Here is a 13,563-nt window from a genome sequence, read left to right as displayed (position 1 = left end):
GGAACCTGTACAAGCACTTATTTCATAAGTACTTGAAAATTCATCTGTAAAAAAAGGAGGAACTCATTCAGTTCCTAGTTTTGATACAGTATTTTGCTATAACAATTGCAACAGTAATTTTCTATTATATGTCTGATACAGTATATGAAACACACTGCACCCAATTGCTCAGGGTACTGACACTCTTTCACCCCGGTGCTGCTCCACAGTCTCCAACAGCTGGAAACATGACAGTGCTGATTTCAAGTGGTGACATGGATGTGAAACTGGAGTAATGCAGCGATGAATCAGGCCATGAGCTTTCCCAACAGCTCCCCAGCCATAACAGTGATCTAAGCATACCGGAATGTTTTTAAATGAAAGTAAGTGTCCAGCGAGGATGAGTAAGAACTTAGTGACATGGCCCACCAGGCATGGCCAGGGAGCACACGGCAGTTCAGGAGGAATAATTCAAAGGGAGCTCTGGCCTCTGGGAATTCTGGGTCTGCCGTGCACCACAGCCAAAATCCTCAGTGTATGGAAGGCAAGACTGAGAAACCACAAGCCAACTATGAACCACAACAGCATCCTAAATGGATCCTTGCCTGTAAACCAGGACGATTATACACCTCACTGGCCATCAGATCATTAACATGGCTGGAAATTACCAAGTCTTCTATCCATCTCTCCACATTTTGTGCACCAGGGGTGAGCCACAGGCTTGTTGTATTTGCTCCTCAGAAAAGCAGAGGAATGTATGCTGATGTAATGCTTGTCTGCTGTGCCAGGACTGGCATGCAAAGCCTCCTGATTCCTGCCCGTCACACCACAGAAAACAGAAAGAACCATTCTGGAGCAGGAAGCTTTTCTCTTACCTTATTTTGATCTGTCCAGTAAAAGAAAAATCCCTGTGGATCTGTTCTGAGAATAATTGGAGTCACAACAGTGGAGTCCTGGAAGAAAAAAAAGGACAAACAAAAAATCCACGTCAGCACACAGAACACACAATTATGCGCTAGCTGCTTTGCCACCCATATTAATGAATTGCAACATCTAGAAATTACCCTGCAGGTATCACTAGCAAGATGTCACTAAAAGAATTTAGTATCACCTGCCTAATCTCCATTTTTCTGACATAATGTATTTCCATTACTGAGAAGACAGCACTAAACTCCAGACGTGTCAACACATGGAGTTACTCCAGAAAAGCTGGAAGTAGATGAAGTTAAACAGACATAACACACTGTCAAACTAGAGCCCACGTAGTAAAGTACTATAGTTATCAGAAGTCCATTGCCCACCTTGATCCAAATTAACCTTCAGATATAGACAAGAGCTAAATGCCTATAAGCTTTACTTTAACACACAAAGACTGAATTTGCCTAGAAAACCTGGAACAGCATCCACTACATTATGACTTTTGTCAATGACTAGTTATAAAATACAATGTTAGTATTTTTCTATTTTTGTTACAATCAAACTATGAAGATTTTAGTAATGGGAGTATATATATTCCACCCCACCTCCAAATCAGTTGAAAACCTGTCTATTCTGGTAACATCCATAGCTCAGGTCATTTAAAACCACGCACATTTGTAAGTACTGTAAGTGAGGCAGCCTGATTACCTCCATATTCATGTCTTCTGACTGACAGCAGGTACCTGACTCAGGAGATACAAGCTCTAACCGAAGCCTTTTCCACAGGTGGGCGTTCATTACTCTCTCACCCATCGGGATTCCCTGGTGCCTAACAATAATTGACATCAGTGCAGCCTGGTCCTAATAGGACTTCTCCTCTCTTTCCTCTACTATTTTTCATGATATCTGTAAAAATGCTGTTGTCTTGAGACCTCTACCTGTTTGCCAAACTCGATTTGAAAGTAATGGAGGGAGCACAGAAAGGAGGAGGAAGACAGGCAGACAGAAAAGTTGCCTAAGCCTCATCTCCACAGGAACCCAAAGCTAAACACACAATTCCTCCTCAAAAAGGATGTACATTTCTGTCGGAGTGTTACAGGTATTTTACAGCTTTAACATTCACCTATTTCCAAAGCAGCAATATAATAGCAGGCCAGTGTATATTCCTTTAAGGAAAAAATGGGCTCTAATAGGTTCAAATTTAAATCAAACATATTTAAGCGTGGGAGTTTTTAAGTGCAAATAAAGTTGATGGAAGTGACATTATCATAAATAAAAACTTATGCAAGTGCCATTTCCGACGCCAGAAGATAACACTTGTCTATATTATGCCACCAGTACAGTCCTTTGTGACAGAGTACCTAACTCCCAGCAACAGGCATTCCTGAAACAGGGAAGTTGAATTATTCCCAGTTTACAGCTAGAAAAAACAAGACCCAAAGAAGCTAAGTGACAGGCCCAGCACCAGTCAGAAGCCTGTGGGGGAACAAGTAAAACAATAAAATGGAGCCAAGCGTGAAGCATATTTTTATCTCAGCACAAGAGACATACAAAGAGAAGAGCAAGTTCTACACTAAGAAGAAATACAAGATCGAACCCTTAAATGAGTGTAAAAGTTCTTTTTATAACTGGAAGATCCGGGCTGTGGATTAACTGTGCCACAGCTACACTGACACCCAAATGGGTGCCACGTGAGCTTTCCAAGGCTGGGAACCAGTGCGGCTGTACTAATGCCAGGCAGTGCTATGGGAATGTCCCAGCTGGGATCAGAACTCCTTCACAAAGCACCACTGACCCTTCTTTTCCTCGTTACAAGAAAACAGTGTTGTATGCATTTCCCCTAAGAGAACAAATGTACAGAATTTGTACCATCTATTTTTTTTCCCCTGTTTCTCCATAGTTTCTAGCATCTTGTACACCTGAGAGTTGGGTACTGTTTCAGTGCAACAGGCAAATTTATTTTTAAAATACGCCAGACCCTGAAGAGATGTTGACTGGCTGTCTATATCTGCAAGCTCCTACAGAAGTGTTCTTAAACCTCTGCCATTCAAAAAGAGAAAAAAAAACTGCTCTGGAGATATAACTCTCCTTTTTTAGCTTATTTCATTATGTCCCATGCAGCCTGTGTGTAAATAGGTGTACGTAAAATGAGGAAAGAAAAAGACTAAGTGTCCTTCTGCCTTTGGATGAGATACACAAAACTTTGGAGGAGAAGAGAAGGAAGTGATGGGAAACAGACAGGCATGAAGTGATTATGTCTAGAATTCATCAATTTTGCTGGTTAATCATTTCAAATCAGTTGCTTCAACCCAAAAGCTGTTTGGATTTGCCTGTGCTGATGACATACAGCTATCAAAGTAATACTTTTATAGATGTGGGTTGTAAAATGTTGACTATAATCAGACTCAAAAAAGTGGAGGATGAGGGGAAAGAGCCTTCAATACCTATTAGGTGACATAAAGGAAACCTCATCATGACAGGGATAATGATGAGTCTTAATTTAAGATCATCTGTGCTCCAGGAAGTTGTTTGGTTTGTTTTTTTCTTAAAATCAAGAAAAGGCAGTTGTGCATTATGCCTCTCTTCTAAATTAACTATACTACTCTGACATTAAGCATAGCACAATTAATGTGCTGATGAACACAAGAACCCCACGCTGTCATGCTGTATACAAACACAGGATCTGAGATTAACTGTACATGTAACTGTGCAACATGTCTTAGGAACCCTTCCACACAGTTAACAGCAGCAATAAGAGTCATATGCACAATGTTTTATACATTCTACAAACTAACTATAACTCTTATAAGTCCCTGCCACCAAAAGCCACATTCCTTAGTTCTAGGTGTAGAGGAATGGAAATAAACTTCTCTAGTCAGCTTTGCAAGTCCTTCTCCCCCACTCCACATCAACACGGAGTCCTTTGTCACACGGAACAGGTCTGTTGCTTTTATACTGCTCTGCAATCAGGGCTTGCAAAGGCAGGCAACACTCAAAAAGATACATGAAAAACCCTTTATACAGTATACATTCAAGAAGAAGAGCAGTTCAAGGCTCTGAAATGGAAACTTGTTTCAAATGACAATTGTCTGGTACATTTATTTACAAAAACTATTGTACTATATGGGAATAACTGTGGTTTATTACCCAGAAGACACACCTGCAGTCATTCATGAGAGTATCCTGAAGCCCACTAATTCAATTTCCTCACCCAAAGAGCTGACCTATCTCATAACTCCCCTGAACAGATTTACCAACCATACACAACTCTGAAGAAGAGGGTAACAGACAGGACACAACAGATAAAGGGAAAAAAAACCAACCAAACAAAACTTGAAGGACAAACAAGTAGGGATCAGATGTTCCATTTCCTCCCTAACCCACTCAGATCCAGAACATGAGAATAAAACAGAGTGGGGGAAAAAATGTCAGTGTCGTGCATCTCTAAAGCTGACAGGTTTGGAAAGTAACACTTATTTAAATGTCTAGTAGGGGCATAGCTCATACAATCCTCTGGATGTCAACAAAGCAAGCAGCCCTTTGAGTAGGAGCCCCAGATTCTTGGAACACTTCCAAGTATATAAGAAAAGCAGCAGGAGGAGGTGACCAAGGCAAAAATCAGCTGTGACCAGCAAGGGGAGAGGAAGAAGAGAAAGGCAGAGTGTCCCAGTCAATGATGCAAATGATTGTGGGTTATCAGGCTTTTTAAATGCCACGCGTGGGTGCCTGTGCCAAGCAGTGGCTTGGTTTCCGAAAGATTGCTATTGCAGATTCCTTGAATAGAAAGACTTACAGTGGCCCTAACCTGGCAGTCCCAGTGTGCTGCATATCACACCAGTCTAAACTTGAGTAATTTTTCTAAAGGGCTTTTAATTTCACCTTTAAAAGCCCCCCACCTTTTTATTTGTTGACTTAGGGCCAATTCTCTACTTTCCTCCAGTTTCACAACCTCAAATGAGTAATGTGGTTGTTCTATACTTATTCCATTAAGCTGCCTCCCAATTGGCTGTACAACCTCAGATCCTGCATTAGCAATATTCTTTATTTTATACTTTTAAACAAAGAGCCTTCAAATTTATGCCCACAAAGTGCCACAGAGAACTGTGAGATCCTTACCAACGAGGCACAGCAGAACATGGGCATAGAAGATCAATGGACAAATCCATATTTAAGTGCCTGCCAGCTAACCGTTTCAAGGTCTGATTTTAAGTGTGGGTCCCCTACACTACATCTAACATCAGCAAGCAAAAAGTGCCACCTCCATTTTAATATTACTGACCAATAAAGACTATCATACAAAGCCAAACAGTGAAGGGGGTGGAAACCTTGCTATAGTTCCTTTCTGACTGTACGTCCATGCTTCCTAACCCTCAGAGCACCCCCATGACCAGGCTGTGCACCCAGCCATGAGGGACGGAGCCTTCTACCCTACTCCTCAACCGTCACGGGTAAGACCTGAAGAGACACAAGGCAAGAAAGAACAGCTACGTACGGGTGCACCACTCTGCCACCTATGTCCCAGGCTTTGGCCCTTGCTCCCAGAACTCTCTGTACTTTATTCAGTATGTATTAAAGCAAGGGTGTAACACTATTGCCACTGTGTTTTGTGCCAAGCACAGTTCAGTGTTAAAATGATCAGAGGATGCCACAGGCTGGGACTAGTGTGCCTGCGATGCAAGTATCGGGTCAAGCGTGCCATAGATGAAAAGTTCCTAAGGGATCTTAAAAGTACCTACAAGGGAATGAAAATCTACATGTACCTTGTCAACTAGCAAGACCATGAGTCAGATGAGTATGCATTTTAATAAATCATATATACATAATGATGATGTTTCTTAGAAACTGTTGCAGTCAAAATTCACATCAACAGATTTTAAAAAGAAAAGCAGACCGGCCTTTATCTTCAGCTCTTACAACACATGGGGCTCACGGCGCTGCCTTATTAAGCCAGACCGTTGTTTCCTGGTTTTGCCTCAGATTTTTAGAGACATCGAACATCCCCAAATATAACCTGAAAACTTTTACACACATCATTATTTCATTTGCTTGAACCTTCTCCTGGAAAATTTCTGCCAAACTGCTTCCAAACACAAAGCTAAGAAATACAGATTGTTTCTGGCAGAGGCAAAATACTCTGCAACTTTTCTTTCTCTTTGGCGAAAGGGCTTGAACTCTGGTTGAGCAAGGGTGTAAGGCTGTGGGAGAGGTGTGGGGAGAGTCCCTGCAAAGACTTTTCTTGCTACCCCACAAGGCAGGGAGATTACAGGCTTGGGGGAGCGCAGAAGGAGCAACGGAGAAGGGATAGCAAAACCACAGTTTACACATGGTCAGCAGATATATTAGCTGTTAAATTCCATAACAGACCGGGTGTACTCAGACTGGAACTAAGCAGGATTACCCAAACAATTAGCACTATGAATTTCTTTAGGCTGACAGCTGAACTATGAGTGAGAGGGAGGGAGTACCCATCCACCAGGTTTGCAGTGAACCCCCAAAATAATCCGGAAGGGTAAAGATTCCCTCTTTTACTGAGGGCAGAAGGACCAAATCTGCTGTGTAAAGGAACAGATTGCAAGAAGGAAAAGCTAGAGAAGGTGAAATGAGTGCTGGAGGTTGGAAGCAGGACAAAAAAATCAAAACTGGAATTGAGTTTACAGGACCCATAAAATGAAATCCCACTTGTTCAACAGGAACATGCAGGAAAATATTCTTCACTATTAGAATGGTTAAACCCTGGAGAAACTTTGGTGATGGCACCACAGGACAGAAGTCATCATTCTGCTAATTAAAGACTAACTTTCTGCAAGTTTAAAAGAGCTACCTTGATCGGGATTTGTTTCTCAGAAGCAGACTACCCTGTCTCCTTTCTCAGGATGTCCATACTCTTGGGTTAATTACAGCCTTACCGCATGTAGTCTTGATTTGTCTGCACGAGTCCTTATTTGTTGTAAATGTCGCAAAGTATGCAGTCAAGAAAGAAGGAATAAAGGGAGAACTTTATAGCAAAAGTAGCCAAATGCCAACCAGGAAGATTTTGCCTCTGCCAGAGATTTCTTATGTGACGGTGAGCAAATCAAACCAGTTTGTTCATGGGCATAAATGCTGTGTTCTGATTTTGAGGGAATACTGGAATTGTATTTCCACATTTCATTTTCTAATTTTCAGAGATGCTGAGCCCAAATTCATCTGAAGTCACTGGGGAGGCATTCTGAACATCTGACTGTACGGTGCTACGCAGTCTGAAAATTAGGTCCAAGGTATCTAATCACAGATTAAAAATTAGTAGTTTTTTATGTTCGTCTCTTTTTTTGGACCTACAACAGTACAATTGGGAACACATTTTGTCATCTAATGGGTCTTGTGAAAATAAATTAAAAAGTGCTTATGAAGCATTTACTTTATAATAGATAAAAGACTCCATAATAATTAGTTAACTCTCTAATTCACTACAGCCTTTGTTAAAAAAAAAAAGTCTTGAGCATTCAAACATTAAAGCGAAGAAAACATACAGTGCACAACTTAAATTCACCATTAGCTTCCCTTTCACAAAGAATTCCTCATTTACTTAAGAGTTGTTTTCTGGTTTTCAGTTTCCCTAGTATCTACCAACACTCCAAAGGGCTCAGATGCTACAATAACACAGATGTTATCGGCGACTTAAACACGTAAAGTCTTCACCAGATCTTCCCAGGCAGGCATCTAACCATTCTGCAGGAGATCCAAATCTTTTTTCCCCCCAAGCTAAAGTTAGCCAGAGCTTTCCAATGGAGTTAACCAAGTTCAGGCTTCCCCCTTTACTAAATGTTAACTGTTGAGAAATTTTAAACTCAATCTGATTACTCTCCTATGTTGCAAAAGACCAAAACCACAACTTCTACTCATTTAGATAAAATATTTTTATATAGCACAGAGCTGATACTTGTTTCTACATAAAGATTAGCAACAAAGGAAGAAAAAACAACAAAAACTCTAGAATGTTGGACTAACTTCTTCCCTCCAGACTGAAAACATTCAGAAAAAATAAACTCTTTTCAGTTTATTGGTTTAGTTTTATATGCATAGAACAATGGTTGTTCATTTTTCATGGCCTCAGTAACGTACTGTAGTGACAGACTTCTGCAGAGTTTAAAAAAAAAAAAAAAACCAGCAGGAAAAAAAACAAGTTACTTGAGCATCAACATCTTAAAATCACTTCTGAAAATTTCCAGGTTTTTTCTTTGTTTGATCTCAGCTTATCCGTAATAATGATACTCCGATGTTATATTTACTTGTAAGGTTAAAGGGGATGTATCTCATGCTCTTGATAATCTTCTTTAAAAGAGTCTAAACAAATAAAGAAGCCCAAAAACTTTACAGAGCACTCACCATCTGAGCTCAAAAATGTTTTATAAAGACAAAGAAGTGCTCTAAGAGAAAGGCATTAAAAAAGAACTTAAAAGACCTAGGTTCATTTTTGCTGCTCACTGGAATACCTGATGAAGTGCTGTAGCCACTAAACAACGCTACCTATCAGGAGGTTTGTTTCAGTAACTAAATATTTAGGAAAAAATATATGGCTATAAAATTGGAATCATGTCCCTCAATTTAGGTATATTTACATTACCTTACTGATATAGTTAACTTGCAAGTAAAAGTAAATAGCGTAAGCCACAGAGAGACCAGTCAAATTCTTTATACAAAGTACATATTATCACTAGGGAAGATAAGAAAGCCTTTAAGGAAGAACTGAAAACAAATCTCTTTTTGAATATACACCATCATATTAACTTGCTTCAGTGTGCCAATTACTGCTCTTAGAAAACGTCAGTTCAGCTGTGCTCTAGCTGTTAAGCTACTTGTTAACTCAGTTACGTCTATCTTGTTCCCACTACAGGCCAGAGAAAAATAAAGGAAAAAAGACAGCCAAGGCAGGTTTCAGCCCCTTCAGACATTAGATCAGTCCTGAGAGAAGTCGCCCTTTATACTCAGCTAGCAACACATTTGGCTACGTGAAGTTTAACCCCCTGCAAAAAAGCTGCACCCGTGGACTTAATTGCATCCTTTTTATTTATTTATTAAACTGTTTTAAAACTCCCATCAGGAAGAGCTATTATAACCTGGGTTTCACTACAGCAGAGTGGATCAAGTCAGTTCTTCTTTAAGTCTTCCCTCTCTCTCACAGCTATCGCTTCTCTCTAGGAATAAGAGAGTGCATCTGTTCAAAGACCAGACCAGTACTTAAGAGACTGAGTCTCTTCCCAGTAGTAAGAGAGAAGTGGTTATAAAGGCCCAACTGAAGGCAGCATGAAGAAACATGACTTGAAGAAGCAAGTGCTCAGCCAACTAGCATCTTAAACCAGACACACACGTGCATACATCCACAAAAAAAACACCTAAGCAACCAGTTACTTTTATCTTTCACCTATTCAAATGTCAGCTATTTCTGCTCAGTGGCTTGTGAATCCAATCTACACATTAAGAGTTAATTCTAAAATTTGTTTTCCAACCTGTAACACTGTTATATAATAAAACAGAAGCAGTGTGAGGAAAAGCAAAGTTACAGGACAACAATCATCTGTTTGACTTCAGTGCTTTATATCCTGATCCAAAATGGAATTTGTGAAGAGACTGTATTAGGCGTTGGATGGTGTAAGTGATATTACATCCAATCCCAATGCACAAAAGTGTGACTTGTCTTGCAAAGCCGGAACTTTTTAATTGATCCTAATGCTTTTACCATTTAGAAACTGAAGATGGTCCGCAGAGGAAATGGAATTTCAAGCCTCCTGAGCTGCTTGCCTTCCACCTGCCTGTATGTGATCTTGAGTGGTTGACGTAACCTCTTCCTCTCCTCTTAGCAAAGCTCAGGCAAGGTGTTTCTCTTTCAAACAGGATCATCATCACACTGGGGCTGGGGGGGGGGGGGGGACAGGCACTGGATGAGGGTCATGTGTAACATGTAGCAGACTGCACTGCTGTTCCTCAGAGAGGAGGTCCATATAACAACATCAGTACCACACCTGCTTATTAGCAGCCTCAGAGTTACTTATTAGGCACATAGCTACTAGAAGCTCAGGATAGGAAGTCCATGGGTGGATCAGTTTTAAGGTCTGTATCACTACAGCTTTTGTCAGATTCTTCTGCACACCACGCTGCAGCATCCTTCTAAAAGCTGGCAAATACATTCTTTAACAACTGTTACTCTATACACCATGAAATTCCTTACACGCCTCTCATGCTCTCGTTTAAATCCTTCTAGCATTCCCATTTAAAAAAACCACTACTTTTCAGTGGTTTGTAACTCAGCTGGAAAAATTTTGCTTTGGGCTGAAACTTAGTACAAGTCAGGAATTCACCGAAAACACTCTTTTGCTTTATGAAATGCGAAGCAAAGTCAATAAAGCCATCTTTAAACTGCAAAACAAAACAGCAGGGAAGTGTATTACAAGGGTATGCCTTGGACAGGAACAAGTACTGCCCTAGTGCACAGGCGGTGTGGAAGAACTGAATTCCTGTTCTCACTCAGAAACAGTAAATAGAAAATGGTGCGTAATAAACATCAGTATGTGAGCCTCGCTTTTCTGAACAGCCTTGTTAGCACAGCAGATCCAAAGTACTCATTATGGTAAATTCTATTCTACTGTTACATTTTGTAGTTTACTATTTCTCATTACAGCCTATTGTTTCACTGAAGAGTTTGTGCATGCCTATTTACATGAGAGACCACAGAGGTTCAGATTAATAATGATCATTTTTTAAAAACCCTTCAAGCAGATTAATTTAATAGAAAACAAAGACTCTGAAGTGGTTATTGGCTACTCAATGGCAAATACTTTTCAAAGTCACCAAACATGCATTCATCTGAAGACCTTCCTACAGCCAGAGTGCCAAAGGAGACTCAATTCCCTTGAAATCTTTGATTTTGTGGGGCTTCCACTGCTGAGAAGAAACACTACGGGCAAGGCAGGGGGGCTGGGGGGTGGGAAATGCATACATATACACACAATGCATGATCAACAATGAGTTAATGCTAGTATTCTTCATCGCACAGCATGGCACAATACGCCTCAACTTTCACAAGGTTGCTGGTGAAAGCACTCACTAAACACAAGAGGACTCATCTCAGGCAGACATTCCAGGTAATACCTGTCTATCACTGAGTAACACCTTTAACCTGAAATGCACATCCTTTGTCAGAATTTAGCTGTATTTTATTACTGCAGCCTTTAGGTTTACAATTGAAAAGTCTTTTTTCCAATTAGTCTATAGCAGACAGGTTAGCCACTGAACATCCACTGTGTGTGGAGAACACCTCTTCTCCTTCAAATTCTATATATACAATATACTACTTGGGAAATAGCACTTAAAGTAATAATTTAAACTGTTGCCTAATTGCTTGGACTTTCAGTCTGGAGACTTAAATCACCGTTAACTTGACCTCTGCATATACCTGTGGAAATTTCTTGGTAGCTTACCAAAAATAAAACAATAACTGCAATGACAAGGCTGAGGTTATGCTGCCTTTTCCTATACTAAGGCAAATATCAACCAAAGGAAAACATTTTCTCAGGCAAGCTTAGTTCCTGAACATGAATAACCTGTGTCAAGCCAATATTTACTACTGTGGACAAGGTCAGGTTGCTGAGCTTATTAAAAATGTATTGCCTTATTATTGTAAATAAGATTTCACACTACAAGTTGTTCAGTTTTTTGGTGTTCTTTCCCTCCTTGAGAGTGTTTATCACAGGTTTATAGAGGTCAGGCTCACACATTTGGCTGCTGGACAGGCTGAAAGCAATGGCAAAACACCGATACGTAACAAGACAAGAACAGTTGCTAGACACATGAACTGCTCCTTATCCCTCTCTCTCTGTTGTCCCTCCAGTTGTTGCTGTGGATGTCTTCAGCACAGCCGAATTTGCAGCAAAAATAAGAGAGCTGCGTCAAGGCTCTCAAAACAAGTTATCCTCGACAATTCTGACATTCAAACTGCCTGCCTTCTTTCCCAACCACTCGTCTACCACAGCTCGAGCCTCACCGTGCCCCTCTGTCTCCAGACACTACTCACAGACAGACTTTTGGGGGCACCCGCTCCTCCATGCACAACTGAGACACAAACACCCAATGTTGTATTGTAGGAGCAAGGCTAGCAGAGGACTCGTCCTTTCTGTTTTCCTTCTCTGCAGCACAGCAGGCTTACTTTCGTGCTCTGAGAAAAGGAAAGCTAAACAGTGAAAGGCTACCCTTCCCTGAAACAGTCCTGGGCATAGCTTGCAAGCGAAGAAAGAAATCCCAGCTGTGTTACCAAAGGTGAAGAGAAAACCACACTCCTCTCCTATGTGAGGCAATACAAGCGCAAAGGGTTAGGAAGCAGCAAGTGGTAAGGGGAAAGCAGATGTGATTTTGAGGCAAGTCTCATGCCCTAACGAGCCAAAAAAGAAGAGTGCCTTCTGCGGAGGAAGGAAGGATGAGCGGAGGTACCCAAACAGCAAGCCCTGGGAGAACGCGTCCAGGGCTTGACAATCCCACCAAAGACAGGGAGACAACAGGAAGGGCAGGAGCCAAAAGGAAGGAGAGAAGCCGCGAGGAGGAAACGGGAGATGGAAGGAGAGAGGGAACAGGTTGAAACAACTATGTTACGGCAACAGAGGTGGCAACGTACACAATAGAACAAGGAGGCAGGAGAGGAAGACGCTCACGAAAGGAGCCAGCTCAACACAGCTCGCACCGGCCAAGCGAACTGAGCCGGGAGAACCTTTGGAGAAAGTTTGCCCGGCAGACAGCCGGCGGTTTAACGCCTTTCGGCTCGGCCCGGACTCCAGACAGAGACCGCCCAGCCCCGGCGGGGGCACCTATCGCCAGCCACCGCGACCGTCCCCGACCGGCCGCCAACTCCTCCGCCGCCTCAACTCCCGCCGCGGGACGGCCCCGCCGCCTCGCACCTGCCCTCCGCACCGGGCGAGGCGCGCACAGCGCCCCGCGGGCCGGCCCGCCGCGGCTCCCCCCTGCCTCGCAAGGCAGGGCCGGGCCGGCCGCGGCCCCGGGCGGCCGCAACATGTGTGCCGGAGCCCTCCTACCCGATCGATGCGCCCTGCGCGTTGCATAACCCCGCCGTGCCCCTGCCCCGTGTGGGGCACGGCGAGGGGAAAGGGGGGGGAAAGCTACTCACATCGTCCCACTTGACGAATTTGATGCCTTTCTTCAGGGTGTCGGAGACGCAGACGGGCTTGAGCTGGAGAGCATGCACCCCTGGCTGTGCCCCGGCCATTTGCACCGCATTGACGCGCTCGCCCCCGGAGCGGAGAAGCCACGGGAGACGGCCGCCTCAGGAGGGACGCCGGGGCGCCGGAAATGGCCCCAGGAGAGAGGCCGGCAGCCGCGCTCGGCGCGCCTGGAGCGGGCAGTGAAGCGGCTGCCCAGGCGGCGAGGGCGAGAGGCTTCACTGGCGCCCGAGGAGGGACCTGGCGCGGCAGCGGCCGGGGCGAGCCATGCAGCGGCACATCCTCTATATACAGCCGGCTCGCCACGCACGCACACGCCCGCCCGCTCTCTCACACACACACACACGCACGTAGGGGCACGGAGCGAGCGCCGCTGCCCGCTCCGCTCCCCTCCCTCCCGTCCGCCCCTCCTCCTTCCCCGCCAGGCTCGGCCCCCGAGGTTCCCCCGCGCCGAGGTCAGCGCGCC

General features: G+C 43.3%; 1 protein-coding gene across 1 annotated transcript in view; it reads right to left on the bottom strand.

The window, feature by feature from the left end:
* The window catches only part of PLCB1 (phospholipase C beta 1), a 408,615-nt gene extending 395,313 nt beyond the window's left edge, over nt 1–13,302 (bottom strand). The window contains exons 1-2 of the mRNA XM_050893175.1: nt 13,046–13,302; nt 855–932 (exon numbers count right to left, since the gene is read on the bottom strand). Coding sequence (XP_050749132.1) covers nt 855–932; nt 13,046–13,144 — 177 coding nt within the window. The 5' untranslated portion in view covers nt 13,145–13,302. The remainder of the gene's footprint in view (nt 1–854; nt 933–13,045) is intronic.
* Nucleotides 13,303–13,563: the final 261 nt, after the last annotated feature.

The sequence above is a fragment of the Gymnogyps californianus genome, chromosome 3, assembly GCF_018139145.2.
Source record: "Gymnogyps californianus isolate 813 chromosome 3, ASM1813914v2, whole genome shotgun sequence".
Classification (NCBI taxonomy): domain Eukaryota; kingdom Metazoa; phylum Chordata; class Aves; order Accipitriformes; family Cathartidae; genus Gymnogyps; species Gymnogyps californianus.
The sequence above is the reverse complement of the archived record's forward strand: the minus strand, read 5'-3'. Positions and strand labels throughout refer to the sequence as shown.